General features: G+C 36.2%; 1 protein-coding gene across 4 annotated transcripts in view; it reads left to right on the forward strand.

The window, feature by feature from the left end:
• LOC114660969 (SUN domain-containing protein 1-like) overlaps positions 1–18,094 on the forward strand; it is a 66,793-nt gene that overhangs the window by 25,625 nt on the left and 23,074 nt on the right. For 2 of the 4 annotated variants that reach the window (XM_051934109.1, XM_051934108.1), the window contains exons 3-12: positions 5,794–5,970; positions 6,213–6,400; positions 7,066–7,092; positions 7,172–7,366; positions 12,277–12,399; positions 14,332–14,412; positions 15,906–16,013; positions 16,364–16,462; positions 16,918–17,011; positions 17,493–17,551. In XM_051934109.1, coding sequence (XP_051790069.1) covers positions 5,794–5,970; positions 6,213–6,400; positions 7,066–7,092; positions 7,172–7,366; positions 12,277–12,399; positions 14,332–14,412; positions 15,906–16,013; positions 16,364–16,462; positions 16,918–17,011; positions 17,493–17,551 — 1,151 coding nt within the window. The remainder of the gene's footprint in view (positions 1–5,793; positions 5,971–6,212; positions 6,401–7,065; positions 7,093–7,171; positions 7,367–12,276; positions 12,400–14,331; positions 14,413–15,905; positions 16,014–16,363; positions 16,463–16,917; positions 17,012–17,492; positions 17,552–18,094) is intronic. The other 2 variants (XM_051934110.1, XM_051934111.1) reach the window with 2 other exon arrangements.

Genomic DNA, 18,094 nt, shown 5'->3' on the forward strand with positions numbered 1-18,094 from the left:
GCAGTCTTCTCTTTATGGTAGACTTGGATATCGATACGCCTGCCCCCTGGAGAGTGTTGTTCACTTGGTTGGCTGTTGTGAAGGGGTTTCTCTTCACCGTGGAAATGATTCTGCGATCGTCCACCACTGTTGTCTTTCGTGTACGTCCAGGTCTTTTTGCGTTGCTGAGTTCACCAGTGCTTGCTTTCTTTCTCAGGATGTACCAAACTGTACATTTTTGCCACTCGTAATATTGTAGCAATTTCTTGGATGGGTTTTTTCTGTTTTTGCAGCTTAAGGATGGCTTCTTTTACCTGCATGGAGAGCTCCTTTGACCGCATGTTGTCTGTTCACAGCAAAATCTTCCACATGCAAGCATCACACCTCAAATCAACTCCAGGCCTTTTATCTGCTTAATTGATAATGACATAACGACGGACTTGCCCACACCTGCCCATGAAATAGCCTTTGAGTCAATTCTCCAGTTACTTTTGAGCCCCTGAAATGAAGGGAGTGTGGTTTTATGTTTTTTTTTTAAGAAGGGAAAAAAAAAATGATTTAGTTGCCTCACATTTTTATGCAATCGTTTTGTTCACCCCACTGAATTAAAGCTGAAAGTCTGCACTTCAAATGATTCTGAGTTGTTTCATTTAAAATTCATTGTGATAATGTACAGAACCAAAATTAGAAAAAAGTTGTCTCTGTCCAAATATTTATGGACCTAACTGTACATGGCATTTGCTATACAGAATGTGTATGTATGTACAGTTGCACACAAAATATTCAACTCCTATTGCAAATTCGCTTTATTGTCAAAATTTACAAACTTTAAGCTGTTTGCAATAAACAAATCAAACAAGAACAATTAGCAGCTCGACATAATTGTTACAAGTGGTTTCTCCACATTCAACACAAACAGCTACTTTTAATGTCTACTGCAGTATCAAAATTATTCAGCCCCCTGAATAGAATCCCCCCATAGAATTTGCAAATCTGGTGTTGTCTCAAGCACAACTGATGCTTGAGGCCTCATTAGTTACATCAGGTGTGCTTGAGATCAAATACCGGGACTGGCTAGGGGTAAGTCAAGACAATTGTCCAAAAAGTTAAAAAGAAGAGGTAGAGATCATTGCTTTGCACAAACAGGGAAAAGGATACAAAAAGATACCAAAGGCACTGAATGTTCATAGAGATATCCTTGGAAGCATAGTTCACAAGTTTAAAGGACCACTGACTAAACTACTTGACGTGGCAGAAAGAGAAAGCTATCAACTGCTGTCACCAGATTTCTGTGGTGGCAGGTGACCAAAAACCCTTGAGTGACTGCAAAAGACCTGCAGCAAGACTTGATGGCAGCAGACACTGAAGTTTCAGCTTCTATAGTAAGGTGTAAACTAAACACTGAATTTCTCCACGCACAAACTCCAAGATGTACGCCACTACTGACCCAAAAGCACAAGAAAAGTCTGCTCCAATATTGTCAAAACCATATAAATAAGCCACAGAAGTTCTGAGATTCTGTTCTGTGGAGTGGTGAAACAAACTAGAACTTATTAGGACTGTGGATCAGCTGTAAATCTGGAGGAGGAAGTATGCTGAAAAGAACACCCTGCCTACAGTGAATCATGGTGGTGGCAGCTTGGTGATACACTGGGGCTGCTTTGGTTCTTCTGGCACTGGAAACCTACAGCATGTGGAGGGCAAAACAGATTCAATCAAGTGTCAAGAAATCTTGGGCGGATTGGTGGCTCTGAGGCTAGGGATCTGCACTGGCAATCGGAAGGTTGCCGGTTCGAATCCTGCAAATGCCAAAAAGGGACTCTGCGCTGTTGAGCAAGGCCCTTAACCTGCAATTGCTGAGCGCTTTGAGTAGTGAGAAGTGCTATATAAATGCAAAGAATTATTGTTAGGAGAAAATGTCATACTGTCTGTGAGGACGATGAAGCTTGGGCTTCACTAGACCTTCCAACAGGACAATGATCCCAAGCATACCTCAAAGTCCACTAAGGGTTGGTTTCAGAAAAAGTCCTGGAAAACTGTATTGTGGCTGTCACTTGCCTGACTTGAACACCATAGAAAATATCTGGTGGGATTTGAAGAAGGCAATTGCAGCAAGCAGACCCATGAATATTAATGATCTGGAGGTCCTTGCCCATAAGAAATTGGCTAAGATTCCTCAGTAGCTCTGCCAGAAGCTGGTGTCTGGCTATGCATCATGGTTTTACACCAGATCATAACAGCAAAATGTGCTCTACTAAGTACTAAAGACGCTTGTCATAAAGGGGTTGAATAATTTTGTGACTGCAGTAGTCCTTAATAGTGGTGTTTTTGTGCTGAATGTGGGCTAATGACTTGTAATATTAGTTGTGTTGAGCTGTTTAAATTGTTCATGTTTGAGTTGTTTATTGCAAACAGCTGAAATTAGTAAGGAAACCCTGTGGTGTTGTGCTCTGGGAATTTATGCCAAATGAAAAACTTATTTTGCTGAGTTTGGGGATGGCTTAATGAAGCCAACTCTGGTAGTTGATTTGCTGCTTGTCTAAGTTTTGTTTTCATTTAATGTTACAAATGGCAACCATATTTCAGTTTCAGCAATTAAAAGATGATGCCTGATTGCTTTGGGATACAATTTTAAAACTTGTTACGCAACATTAGTACCACACATGTCCTGTATTCTGTTTTTAAATTATCCTCTTGTTAAAGCAGTTTGCAGTTCCTCACACAATTTATTTCATATGTCTTGATTTATGAAGAAGTGTAAAACGATTGAGTTTTACCTCCACTAAAGGAAGAGTGTCAGACTTACTAAAACTTGCTTAAAATATGAAGACGGAGATCCAGAGGAATAAAATTGTCCCTCTAATGGCCTGTATAGTGTGTCCTGTACCCCAAATCCAGAATACAACTGCTAAACAAACATCTTTATGCCCAAAAAGACTCCTTTGCATAATACTTTATCCATAGGGTCTTAAACACTGAAGAAGATACTGTCAGTACAATAAATACTGTCATGCTATTTTTTTTTTTTTTTTTGGCTTCTCATCTGAGGAAGGTTCTGTTAATTGTCCCAGATTAGATATGAATCCATCAGTGCTCATCATTATACCCGGAGTCTTGTGTGTGCAAGATAATAGTTAGGAACAGTGTTTTTGTAGAGGAGCTTTTGATAGTCTTATACAGGTATATGGCTTAGCAAGTATGAAAAACTAATCCTACAATATATTCTGGTGAGATGGGCACTAAGATTTGGGAAATTTTTGCTTTTTCAATAGCCTCTTTGACAGTTTCTTTGTCTTTATAATCATCTAGACTGTTTGTTAAACGCAGTTCTTCACATTTTTGGATTTTTCATAGTTGTTCAATTTTTTAAAAAGTGGAAAAAGTCTCATTTTAGACTATGCATGTATGTTTCATATAAAGATTGTGCTTTTACTTAGGTTTTCAAGGAAAAGGAGATAACAAAAAAGTTGTTGTTTTTGAGCTAGTAGAGGTTGGATATGTTACTGGTATGCATGCAGTTGAAATGCTAACAGTCCTTTTGAATTGTAAACTGTCCAAAAGGTAGCAAATAGAGTATTGATTGAATTGTTTTTAAAGATTGGTGAAAGTGTAGATTCATTACCATACCAGATGGGGTATAGAAAATCTTTATGGATTTTATACCCAATTGTAGGTATCACAAAATAACATGCATTGGATGCTGATAACAGCCCATTAAGATAATAACATTCTAAGAATTATCCCATCTAAAACATGCAGAACAAAAGCTTTGGTGTGGGCAACCTGCAGCTCATAGACACCCCTGAGATTTTTGTTGTGGCTCCGTTTTAATGACCGCTTGCAAAAACCTTTTGTACCTTTATGTATTGGGTGTCGCATGAATAGAGCCAGATTACAAGACAATGTCTCAAGTGGTTTTAAGAACTGTAATAAATCCCTGTGGGTCACTTTATTCCTAACTGCCTCTGCACATGATTGTGTATGTCTCATGGACAGCATCTGTTGTCTACTAGGAAAAGAATGGTGATTTTACCATTTATTTGAGTAAACTGCATTTAATGGCTTAGTAGTCCTCGTGAAAAGAATGCATTTAATATTTGTTTTTTTCAATGTGATTGTAGGATGATAGGTTGTTTTCATTTTGTTGGCTTTCAGAATAACAAAAGTAAGCTGTATGAAGGTGTATCCTTCTGGAAGTCGGCAAATTACATTTTAAGTGCTCCAAGTTGACAATCATGTCATGAAATTCAGTTCACAGCTTCCCCAACCAAATTAACTTCCAGGAATGAAACAGTAGTTGAAATGGAAATTTTAGGTTTGTGCATTTTTTTTGTATAATTAGAAGAAACAGAACATAAATAGCAAATAACCTTTATACAGGTGAAACAAAATGAATTCTGTCATAATATTTGGTGTTCCCCTGTCTGTTTTGTCAAGACATAATCCAGAATAACCCAGAGGGTTGGGTAGTACAAGCTTATCGGTCTTGTCGATGTATTTAGTAAAATTTTTCCTTTAGAAGATTTACACTTTGTCTAGTTTTAACTTGTTTTTAATTTGAGAATAGTTAATGTTATGAAAGAATCCTTTTTATATATTAAAACATTTTTTCCAAAAAAAAAAAAAAAAACCCTGTGTGTGCACGTAAGATTTCTTACATGGTGCCTCATACACAACACGAGCTTTCAAGCATCAAGGTATGAGATGACTAATGCTATTTAATACATCAGACTCCATGTATCTTTTAGATTCCGTCAAATGGATAGAAGAATAAATGTGATATTTGTAATGCAATAATATCAGAATATTTGCTCATATTGTTTAGAAACCAGTGTGCCAGTGTTCATGTACAATAGTTGACTAATGTGGTAATCACTGCATAGATATTTTTTCCAAACAGAAATTGTTTACATGTAAATTAAGGTATTTTATATTTTTCACTAAAGCAACTGAGCGAGTGATCTTTTAAAAGCATGAAAAATTATAAACCTGTTAGAAGGCACTCATTTGTTCTGCTTAAACATTTTCAAGAGTGAAAACTTGTTGTTCGCTCACTTGTTTGTCTGCAGTTGCATTCCCCATGTTAAAGGCCCAGTCCTTAGCACAACTGTGTGGGTTGGTATTCCACACACTCCTCCCAAAGGGATCACACTCTGCCTCTTGGGTGAGCATACAGTTGATCACTCCAGTGTTAAAGTATACCCTGGAAGCGCTGGCAGGAGTGGATTTGGATTCTGCAGGGTTAGAATTTGAGTCCAGGAAGGTCAGACGTAGAGGAGGGTAACTTGGCTTTCAACTTCTCGGTTTTTGCTCTAGTTTTTCCTTGCTACATGATTTCCTTCTCCCTGCCTAAGTTTTTTCCTTACACAAGCCGAGTTAGGGGAAAAGTTGAAAGTGAAGCACTTAAGTACTTTATGAAAAACATTGTAGGCTTTTTAGCTTCATTATTGTCCAGCACAGTGATGCTTTTCACACTGGTATGTAGCTTTCTGATTTACACCCTAGGAAGATTATTCAAATCTTTTCCAAATACTGTTATACATGGGTTATACCTTGAGGTTGTGAAACTTTGAAAGTATTCTTGTACATCTTGATTTTTTTTTTCCCTTGGCTTATACGGTATTTTGTTTCTTTCTTGTAGAAGCTAATTATTTTTGTGTAGTTGTATGTATGTATGTATGTATGTATGTATGTATGTATGTATGTATGTATGTATGGTGTTTTTTATATATATAATATTTTTTTTTTTTCTGTAATGGCACTCACGTAGTGAAGCTTGTCTTTAGATGCCTCTTACACTCTATTTTCTTGTAGTTCCAGCTACTCTTCAGATGCTTTAGATTTTGAGATCAAGCATAATTTAGACCCTGTGTTTGATTCTCCAAAAATGTCCCGACGTAGTTTACGCTTGCACCATAAAGATGGGTCTCCAGTGGCAAATCACTCCTTCATTTCTACAAGTGGAAGTGTGAAAAAGCAAAGAGAACACAGGTATTACGTTTTTTTTTTTTATATTGAGTTCTTTTATTTCATTGAAAGTTTTTACTGGTGGTTAATTTTTACTCTAACATTGAGTAAACGAAAAACAAAATTTATTCACACTTTGATTTAGCTAGGAATCGAGCTGGAGCGCTCTGAGCTATGGAGCAGGAACACTAGCTGCTTTGCAGGCCACTTTGTAGGCTTATAGATGTCCCAACTCCTGATCAGTCTTCTGCTTGAAACATTTTCAGGTCTTCGAGAGAGAGCAAAAGCACAACCAAACACTATTCTTCTACAAGTTTACAACAGACCTCAAGAAGATCTCAGTCCAATAACTTATCACTTAACAGTGAAAGTCATGTGTGTGCCAGTGACTTATCTTTAACTATGCTAGATGAGTCATCGATACAAGAAAAGACACTGGTGGGCAGTATATGGGGTAAGTGTGGTGTTTTGTGTTTTTTTTAAATGGACCCTATCAGACAGCATGAAATTTTGTTGGTGGTATCTCTAATTAGTTTGAAAGTTACTTAAACAGGCAGTGATATTTAATCGATCACATCAAGTCTTAGGGTTTATCAAGCTACTTGTGGCAGATAAAATGTTTAAGCAGTTGGTCCTGCTGTCCTGTTTTTCTGTTCTTATTTTTCCCCAAGTTAAATTTCAGCCATTTCTGGTATCCACAGTTAGATCCAAACATTCTAAGCAGTTGTCCTCAAATTCTGTCTTAGAGATTTGTTCCAACCAGTTTCTGCTTTTAACTGGATTTGTACTTAAATTACACTTGCTTTTATTTCATAATTTCTGCCATCTTTGTGTCATTCCAGGAATTACAAACTTGCTTTGCTAAATTTTATCGTAATATGGTTAGCATTTTTGTGCAATACAAGAATGAGTTATACACTATTTTTTCATTTCATTTTAAGAATTGGCTGAAGGATAAAGGCCAACTATTTTAACAATAAGTTTATTTAAAAAGATTATAAAACTTGTAGCTATGAGATCCTCTCAGACTGAACTTGAGAACTGATAGTTAAGAATTTCTGCTAGTTGGTTTATGTCATTAATCCATCTTGACTTCTAAAGCTGTAATTTTCTTTCTAGGACTGGATGAGGACCAAGATCTGAAAGGTAAATTCTTGTCCTTGTTTGTCAGCTTTCTTCTAGCAGCTGTCTCTTATTTTTTCTTTTCTTTTCTTCTTCTCATTAGGTGCAGATGCTACCTTGTTCCAGGCAAATGGTGATCTGCTGTCTGCAGGAACTCAGACTACCATGCTCAATGGTTACATCTGCAATGACTGCAGCATACTGTCTGAAAGGAAAGATGTGCTTACAACGCATCACGCCTCCCAAATGGCTGCTACAACTGTGTACAGCAGGAATAAGAGCCAAACACAAAAGCTGAGTAAGATATATATATATATACATTTTTTTTTCTCCCCATTTCTTCCCTTTGGTAACTATATGGCAGTGAGGTGTTAATACTGATACAAGCTAATTTATGTTAAGGCACATGGCACTAGGCTGTGTTGAGTAGTCTGCATTACTCACAACAAAAACAATTTCTACCACGCAAATTTCATGCAAAGGTTGTCGGTCCAAGTACTTTACAAGATGTCAAAGAAATAGATACAAGCAAGGAAAAATCATTAGATTGGAATAATGAATACATGGTATACAAAAATAATGCATACTTACATAAGATAGATATATAATTAACAGAGAAGCAGAGTTCTTAAATATTCACTGGGTTTTTAAGTCTCTGAATGTAAATTCAATAATAAAGTCACATGGCCAGTGAGGACAGAGGAGAAAAAAAACTAAGCCAGAGTGGGGGGGGGGGGGGGGGGGGGGGGGGGGGGGGGGGAGAGAAAACATGCAAAGTTTCCAGTGTCAAAAGACCACCAGGCCCCACTGGGCATTCTGACTAACATAAATGTTCTCAAGTTCATTTTTTTTAATATAGAGGCTTCATCTAACATGATTTAGTGCTGTGATATTTAGAGGTAAACAATACCCCAAAATCTCAAACACTTTGATTTATTAGCTGACCTGTGTTTGTCTTCATATTTGTCAGTATTAAAGCTGTAGTGATTGAGGTATTCTTAGGCAGCAAGTTCTTTTTTCACTTTAACTGTGGTAGTATGTAGAAATGGGGGTGTGCAGTTCATCCAAATGAATGCTGCAAACAGAACAGCACCAGTATACAAGCTGAAGCTGTAATCATGCAGAGAAATTAGACTACCGGTGAATCTACAAAGGCAACTGCCTTGAGCAGGAAAATGGGGTTGATGTGGCAAGCTGAATGGAAAATTAGTTGTGAAGTGGATGAATAAACTTAGGTGAAACTCGAAGAAGTAGTTAGCAAGTGTCTGCCTTGAGTACACACAGTACTCCCTATTCTGTTAGCGTTCTCCTCATGATGTGGTATATAATACATACAAATTCAAGCCAGATTGGATTGTGTTCTTGTTTACATAAACTTCAAAGAAAGATGGATAAAATACATGCAATATTGTGTACGGCTATGATGTCCCCTTGGAGGTTAAATCCACTTCAGACCCTATGTACAACACAAGCCAAGAGTGATGGAATTCCTTGGTTAGTTTAAATGCATGCCCAGTTCACTAAAGGGGTCCCCCATGGACAGAACATAGAGGAGGAGACATTGTACATAGTTCACAATATTTTTTTCTTCACCTGTTCTCATTAAATTTCTTTAAACATTGAGTTCATTCCATGTGGCATATACAGTAAATGTGCAGCCTGTGAATTTTGATGCTGTATGATGTAATAAGTTAAAGGAAACGTTGACTCAGTGTGTATTGCCTTTTATATAAGTCCTCAAACTTTGTAATGGTACACGATTATAGATCAAAGAGTTGTATTAAAATTTTGCTGAAGCTACCACTTTTTCACTCTGTAGCAAATCCAGTAATTAGTAGGAATGATGGGAATTTTCGATATAAATTACCTATTTAAATTCAAAAGGATATAGTTTCCTCTAAAATTGTGTTTTGCCTAATAAGCTAAGTCACAAAAAAAGCAAGAATTGATTTAAGGCAGGATTGTTTTTTTCTCATGTACAATTGTATGTAGCCTGAGGGGGATTATGGGCAGTTAATGTATACAAAAAAGTACATACATAGTACTTCTGATCCATCCGAGTAACCCTTGGCACTATAACAGAGGCCCATTGTCCTGGGAAATTTCCCAGGTGAAGCTGGGTAACACTGCTGGTATATTCATGACAAAGCTAATCGTAGCTCAGAGTATTTACTTTCGTACTCTGTGCTGCAGTTATATCAGAATTTTAAGTGTTTGGTTCCTTTTACCATTTTCCTTAAACCACGGATGCCTGTGTGATGTGAAAAGGACTGATTTTAATGTGACCTACAATAGATATTCTAATTCTGCTTTTTTATCTAGAGTAATTCTGACAAGGGACTGCCATGGTGTAAAAGTGAACATTTCAGAGTTATGGGAATGCAAACAGCAGAACACTATATACTAGAACACCCCTTGCATGATTGATGGGGCAAATAAATAAACAATTGATGGCCATTAAAAGATCCAGCAAGGATCATGGTGAAAGCACCAGTGTAGTCTCTTGGAGAACTAATAAAATTTATATTGGCCAACAAGAAAATGCTGTGTGGTGGTGTGTTTTTTCTCTCCCCTTCCCTGCTCCCCCCCAGGCACATGTAGATGTCCCTCACGTATAGTGCAACTCAAGAAAACGAGCTCCTTCAGTCACTCTTGATGGTGATCTCATCAGACTTGCGAGGAATCTTGGTGTCATTTTTGATTCCTCCCTTTCTTATTCTGCCCACGTAAACCACATTAGGAAACTTTTTTCACCCCTGCAACATATCCTATGTTTTGCTCATTCCTCTCCTTTTTCTAATACTGAGAAAATTGTCCATTATCACATCCTGTGTCAATTATTGTAACTCCCTCCTGGCAGGTGCCGCTTCTAATCTTATATCACAGCTCCAGTTGATTCAAAGCTGTGCTTGCAAGAGTCTTAACATGAACCAGCAGACCGTGAACACATAACACCCATCCTGCTTTGCCTTGACTAGCTCCCTGTGTCTTGCAGGATTGAATATAAAATTCTGTTATTAGCCTACAAGGCTTTAAGTGGCCTCACATTAGACTACATCAGTGGCCTTCTCCATTGCTATGCTCGTCTTCACCCACTAAGGTCCTCTGATTCTGGCAATTTTGTTGTGCCCCACACTAACCAGCACTCTGTGTGTGACAGGGCATTTGGCTGTATACCACCCAGACTTTGGAATAACCTCCCGAAATTAATTAGATCAGTTGACTCAATTCATTCTTTAAAAAAAAAAAACAAAACAAAACATACAACTCATCTGTTCAGGAAGGCGTTTAACTTAACCTGACATTTTGCCCCCTCTTTCAGTCTTCCTCTCTGTCTAGATCCTCAGTATAATCTGTGAGTGTGTTATATCACAAATGATGTTATCAGCTAGGCTTTACTTTTATTATTGAATTTAGTATTTTACTCTGGTTTATTGTCTTTTATTCAATTTAAATCTTTGTGTATCCTGTATCTATCTGTTTTAGTGTTCTATTCAGGAAACGTTTGTGTCCAAAGTTACATATACCTGCTGTTTCTTTCTGAGACTATGGAACACTTTGAGCATGGAAAAGGCGCTATATAAATAAAGGGACATTTGTACAATTCCTCAATACTAACCAAATCAATCTAAGGACACCTATTGAGAGCAACTCAATCATAAGTCAATAATAAACAGCTATTTCTGCTGTGGCCAGCCTAGTGTGGCAGTCTTGAACGTGAGCAACTATAGGGAATTGAATGTTTTCTGCTCCAACATAATTAAAAATGCAGCTCAATAGGAAGGCATTCATTCTCAAGTTTACTGAAGTGCTACATTATGTCGAACATTTTCACTGTTTTGATTGCTTTGAATATTAAGATATCCATGGTCAAGGATAAGGGTGAGTCATTGGCCAATGCACACATCCATTGCCATTCTTTCTAGGTCAATGTCAAAATCACTGGAATTATAAGGATTTCTTTAAAAGATTTGTAAAATGTAAGTTTTACAATAGAATTCGTACAATAGTATGCTTCCATTAGCATATGTCATTCAGGCAAATGAAACTACTTTTCAGTATGCAAACCGAAAGCAACACAAAATAAGCTCAGCCTGATGATTTCAGGTTCACGCTCATTTAAGCTCAACTAGTTTTGACTTCTTGTAATGTTTTATCAATTTGTTTTAATTTTGAATGTAAAATTATCGATTTACATTTGCACCAATTTAAGAATGGAAATGGTCCATATACTACACTAATTATTAGTCTAAGTGATTAAATATGGAAATCTGGTATGCGTTTACACTTTAACACTTTCATACCAGCTGAATTCCAACTTCTGGTTGTGTATTGGGAACCATACATGCATAAATGCTCCTATAGGACCAATCTATAGTTGCTGGTTAATCTAAAATACATATCTCTGGAGTCTGGAAAGAAAATCTGAGTACCTGAAAAGCAACCTGTGAGGGCTTAAAGCACAGTGGCCAGCTGTAGAATTCAAACAAAGGATACTGGAGACGTAAAGTGATAGCATTAAGCATATGGCCACTATGTGGTCCATCTATGGTTTACAATAAATATAGCATTAAGCATATGGCCATTTGCTAGTACAAATTCATATATATAATATATAAAATAAATAACTGTTGACTATTTTATTTAGTCCTAGTCATTTGCTCTTTTTTTGAGTATATCTTGGTAATGCATGGTGAATTCAAGATGTGCTTTTCTGTTATTTGTCAAAAATGTACAACAAAAGATTATGCAAGATTTGACTATTACTGTGTGAATGGATGTACTATAGAATTTGATTTACATTTGCCTGAAAAATCCATTCTTAACTTTGCATAAGGTCTTGTCAAAAACTGATTTGTGCTTGTATGTACGTTTTTATGTTGTGGTACAGCAAAGGATTTACACACTTGTTAGACATTCTTTCCAGAGTATATTCTACTATAGCTGAACTAATTCAGCAAGTGGGGTTTTCAGGAATAATACTCAAAAAAAAAAAAAAAAAAAACGAGTGTGTTACATAAATTTGTTTGTGGAAGGTCCTTTATTGCACAATGAATGCAAATGTAATTTTATTTCCTTTAACCAGTAAAGATTCCAGTAAAGGAAGAAAAAAAATGTGAATTGCTCTTAATTTTGTTGGGATGATTTCCAGCATTTATGGTATTTATTGGTTATAACCAGTTAGTGATGTGCAATCTTTCTTAATAGGCAACATCCATTTACTTGGTGACTCTTTTCTACGCACCAGCAAGTATGCTGCTGCATCACTTACGTCACTGGTGATGCAGATTTTACATCATGTAATGCTGAAGATGGGGTATGAAGCAAAAGGTATTGGATAGCACCTAATACACTTCTTGCTCTGTGCACCTCTTGCTTTCTGTCATTTTCCATGCTCTGAGCACATGGGTTCAGTATATCTTCCATTTTAAGTAATGATTTTCTTCTTGCTTGAAAATCACTTGCTTTGGACAAGGGCTTCTATTAGAGATTTGATGCTGGTTCAGATGTCTTTTTGATCATGAATGTTAACTTCCGTACTGTAAAATTACCTCCTAAACAGACATTCCTTAAGCACATACAACATTTTTATCGTGCTGTACAGAAAAAACTTTATGTAACTGAGTACACTTGGATAAGACATCCCCTTATCGCAGTACATTCTGAAGTCCTGGAAATGCCAACACACCAACTCTGTGTCTCATATCTTTAGCAAGTAATGTGCCTAGCTCACATATAGTTGGGAAGACCACTGTAATTATGATTTCATTTAATACTAATGAGGGGGAAGGATGGGGACTAGTCCCATGGAACTGAGCATATTTGTAGTTAAGTATGCTACTGCTCTGAGGACATTTTTGTGATCAGCAAAAATTGTCAAAAATCCTGCAACATTCAAACCCATGGATCCAAGGGCTTTGTGACATTTTGTGGACCTCCCATTAGCCAAAATCGGCAGAAAATGAAATTCACCCAACCAGGTAACTTTTTTTTTTTCTCCCCCAGTCCACTGTTTGTATACCCGTAAAGCTTAAAGTTCCAACTAGTCCCACAGTCTGGGGAGTAGTGTGCATTTTTTTTTTTCTAAATTGATGTAATTATTTAATTAGCATTATTTTCTTAATCTGCAGTGTTGTCAGATTAACACTTATGATTTAACTCTCCTCTTTTTCCTATTCACATTTTCTGCCCCCTTAGTCGTATCAAGTCGAGCAAGTACACGGACAAAGGGCACAAAATTGAAAGGTGGCAGCTCCCCAAGTTTTAGAATCCAACATACCTATTAAGTTATACCTTCGATATCCAGAACAGCTGAAAAAGTGGAATATAAATCATTGTAACTATTCTGAAAAGTGAAGAGGTGAAGACAATTTTTTTTTTCCCTCCATGTAACATACAGAAACACTTTCCGCAATTCAAAATTTAGAAAGCTGACTTTTATAGTTTTGGTGTTGACATCAAAATAAAAAAGGGAGGAAATTAACAGTATATTTGATTAAGGTAAGAGTACAATTTAAAAGCAGAAGTTGATTGGGACAAAATCTTGCAGCCATAGATATCCTAAGGGCTGAACTTGGATAACTACATTTATGATCTACTGTAATACAGTACATTTGATTGAGTCCCCACTTCAGGATACTAAGAGAGACAGATTTGTTTTTAGTAAAGTAGTTCCTCCCACCTTCTGCCTTTTTTTTTTTTTTTTTTAAATCTAGAAATGACAGGAGCCAAAGTCAGCGCATGCCAAGACAGTAATGGTAGGCAAATCAGCATGTGTCATGTGATGCTTAAGTAGCTCCCCGTGATAGCGATGTTATATATGTGGAAAGTTTCAAGTTTGCTGCTCACCCAAGTCAGAAATGTTTTAACTTTAAAAGAGAAGATGCAACACATCTAAAATACACTGGAACAGAAATTATTCAGAATTGAGAAAATACATCCGTAAAATGCTTATGATCCCCAGAAAATGTTCTTTATTTTACACCTTCACTATCCGATACTTTGTGTAAGCACCTGTTTGACTGTTGCTGACAATTCATTATTTTTGCATATGGCAACTGAATCTTCTAAATCTCAGTGTAAACAAATATATCCTTGTTTTCCTGGCAAACAAATCAGATCAGTCTTCTTCTGTTGCTCTGACTACATGCAAATATGACTATGCTTTGACTCTTTGCTAGTTTGGCTTTCTTTGCTGAGCATTTCTGTACATTTTACACATGTGGACACCTCTTAATATTAACACCTGTGATTCCTTTACAGCTCATTCATGTTTTTGTGGTAGTATGAATGTCAAGGACTTGATAACTGGAGGCGAACATCTCGGTTTAAATGGTTCATTATGTAAGTAGCCCTTTTTTTCTTTGTGTCTAAAGAATATATAATTAGACCTAATTTATAATAAATTAAGTAATTTCCATATTTTTATTTACCAAAGCTTTAAGTCTTAGCCAAAAGTACTTTTTAGGGATTTAAAAGTTTTCCTAAAAATATATTTAAAGAAACTTCTTTTGATAGCTGGCTGAGACGTTTGATATCTACGGGTGGGTCTAGGGTTATTCCAGTCTCAATTTTAAGTAATTCTGCAGATACAAACGAGCACATAAAAAAACCCTAATGTTTCTATGCAGTTGAATTTCAATTCATTTTCTTCTAGTGACTTCCATTTTTTACTTACACATTGATCCAGAGTTGACATGGTTGAATAGCAGTTATCACTACACCATAGTACAGCACTGTACATCCTGCACTTTTGTCACGATTATCAGTCGATTTGTTTTTTTACATGTGGGTTATTGAATATAACCAGCTGTTTGTTCATCTGCAAAAATATGCAACATCACAGATAAATAGCTAGATTGGCAGCAGCTTATTAGCTGATCAGTAGAAGCTGCTGCTTGTAGCTGCCAGGATCCTGAATACACCTTTCAGCCATGTAATCTTGGGGGTATAGCTGCTAGTAAGGGGCAGTCACAACACTCTTAACAGATGTTTGATTGCTAAGGGATTACTTAATAGTGAGTTTTCATGTTATCATTATAACATTTCCAACTCTTTAGGTACTGTTTAATATCAAACTTTTTCAAGTTTAAACATTGGGTCGACATACTCTTTTGTAATTTAGTTAGATTTTTTTGTCTTTTGTTATTTTGAAGTGCAGCAATATTGCTTCAGTGTCATTTTATTCAGTGTGAAATGTTTTTCCTGTAAAATAAGTAATTAAGCATGCAATTTTGCCAGTTTCTTTTTGTGTATTAACTGACATTTTCAGTGCTCTTTCCAACTTGTATACAAGATTGGGTTAAATGACTGCAGGAACAGGACTTGCTCATGACCCTAGGCCTGCCTGTATTGGAAATATTTAAATTGTGTGTTGCAGGTTCATTTTTTGTAAGAAGTGACCTGTTGAGAGATGATATTATACAATTTTTTTTTTTTTTTTTAATAATTCAACTTAAAACATGTTGTAACCTTGAGGCTGTGATTCTTTTAGATTGTAATTAATGTTTGTTAAGTATTCCAGGAGGAGTAGAAGACAGAAGAGTCATTGTGATTTATTTTTATTTTTTTTGTATTAACTATTAAAAGCTTTCTTAATCACTTGTTTGACATTTCTAGTAACCCAGAACATGGCATTTTTTGTGTTGCTTTACTATTTATAACATTTTAAATGACCTTTTAAGAGTTCTTCACTTTGCTTGTAAACCTGTCACATTGATACATTGGCCATCGTTGCTTTGAATACTAGTGTATGAAAAATATAATTCACCTTCTTTTTGACTTTCATATATACTTGGCTTTTTTAGTTTATTGTTCAATATCAATGCAACCAACAGGTGATGACTGTAAAGGGAAGAAGCACTACGAAACACAAACGTCCCAAATGCAGTCTTCAAGATATAATCGCATCACGCGGACTTTATGGCACATCATATCTTACACAGGTTGCTATTCACTTCTTGTTGATCTACTTCCCTTTAAGACAGGGTCATTTTCTGCGTGCATATTCTATAGGGTGTGTGTGTTTTTGTTTGTATTTTTTTATTTTGGTGGGAGATTTGTTACTTTTAAGTTATGATCATAGATAACTGCTGTGTGGGGGTGGTATTAATAGCTCTGCAGATATAATACACTTGACTTTCAGTCAACACTGGAAAAAACTCCTTTCACACAGTCATTTCAGAGCTAGTCTAGTATTTTGACTTTCCTATTTGCACGTTACACATTTAGAACTAAACATGACTTCTTACATATGTCTGTTACTTCTCCCTTTTCTTTACCCTGTTATTTTTAGGGCACTGTTTACTCCAGGCAGTGAGGACACTTGCTTCTGCTGGCTGGTTTGTAACCAGAAAGGTCATTTCTGTCATGTGGTTGGCTATTGTATCTCCAGGTCATTCAACCTTTCAATTATAAATTATTTTTGCATGTCCTTTTTAATATTTTGGCAATGATAAACTTAATCTTATTCTCTTAATGAATCATTCAGGTGAGAAAATTTGCTTTTACTGCTGTCCATGTGAAATTGCTTGCAAATGTATGACTTTACTGCTTTGGCAACTATATCCTCATGCATTTAAGACTATTTAGAAGAAATAACTTTGCCAGCAAATCCTTGCTTTTTAAACCTGCATCTCTAGGATAAGAAGTGTGTGGTTTACTTTCAGTCCATGCTTATGCTCCTTTGACTAATCCTAAAACCTTTCTTTGGAAACTTGAGTACACTGACTATTTGCATGCTCTGTAGCTGTCTGTGCTTGGTTTGATCTAAGCTGGATGCCCATACTCGAATAGAAATTTTCCATATGCATCAATTTGCTTATGGTGTGTTTAATTTTTTTTAAACAGGGAAGGCTGTATCTGGTGCATTTTGGTGGCTTGGCACTGGATGGTACCAACTGGCTACATTAATGTCTCTTCTGAATGTATTCATCCTGACAAGGTATATAACTCTTCACTTCATAGATTAATTTTAAATATCAGTGTGAATTCAAATACGGATTTTTTCAGGTTAAATGCCAAGATACAGAGCACATCCACTCGTAATAAGTAATGGCACTGTATTATGAAATATACTGTGGATCTTTTTTTTAGCACATTTAATTCCAAAGGTAACACACTACTTGTATACTTTAATTTACAATTACCATGAAGATTAATTCCAGTGTAATTATCACAACATTTTTTTAAAGAATGATCTGTTTTAGTGTGCTGAGTGGTTTGTCACTAAAGTCTGCTTTCAGGTTCAGGCATTGGTTCTTTTAATGTCATTTATGAAATGTACAGATTATTCATTTTATGTTTGAAAAATGTTGATGTATGATTGGGACATTTAGATAAAGCTGTCTTTAAATGTACTACCCCATTTAGCCTAGACAACTTAATTCATGTATATTTGTGTTATCTTCCTGTCATTTTAACAGATGCCTTCCCAAATTATTCAGATTCCTTCTGCTGCTGATACCACTTCTTCTACTGCTGGGTCAGTATTAATTATTACAATTAATACAATTAATTACAATTAATTATTACAAAGGTACTACAGTAGGTATATCTCAATAGGCATGTATTACGTACTGCATAATGTACCATTTTATTTTCATGGTGAAGTAAATCATGGGATATAATAAATTATGCAACATTTAACCAATCTTTTTCATGTTCTAAATTAGTAATATTTAAGAGCTGATTACTCTAATTAACCCCTTCAGAAGACATTATCAGTGTTTTCATTACTTTGGTATCCGTATGCTAAAGCTGGTGGACTAAATGCTGCTAAAATCTGATCGGCATCCTTGTCCTCCCTGATTAAGTCTTACTGCTTCATCTTAGGCTGCTTAATGAAATACTGTGCTCCTCTGAAACCTGCAAGTGGTACTTTTTGATTGGGGGAAAAAAAAATCGATTGAACCAAACTGTACACAACCTACCCAATATGCTTCCTGATTTGACATATAGTAGACCTTAAGGAAAGTTGCTCATTTAAAAATAAGTAAACTTCTAGATTCAATAGCTGGCTTTGCCC

Source organism: Erpetoichthys calabaricus, chromosome 11, assembly GCF_900747795.2.
Source record: "Erpetoichthys calabaricus chromosome 11, fErpCal1.3, whole genome shotgun sequence".
NCBI lineage: Eukaryota > Metazoa > Chordata > Cladistia > Polypteriformes > Polypteridae > Erpetoichthys > Erpetoichthys calabaricus.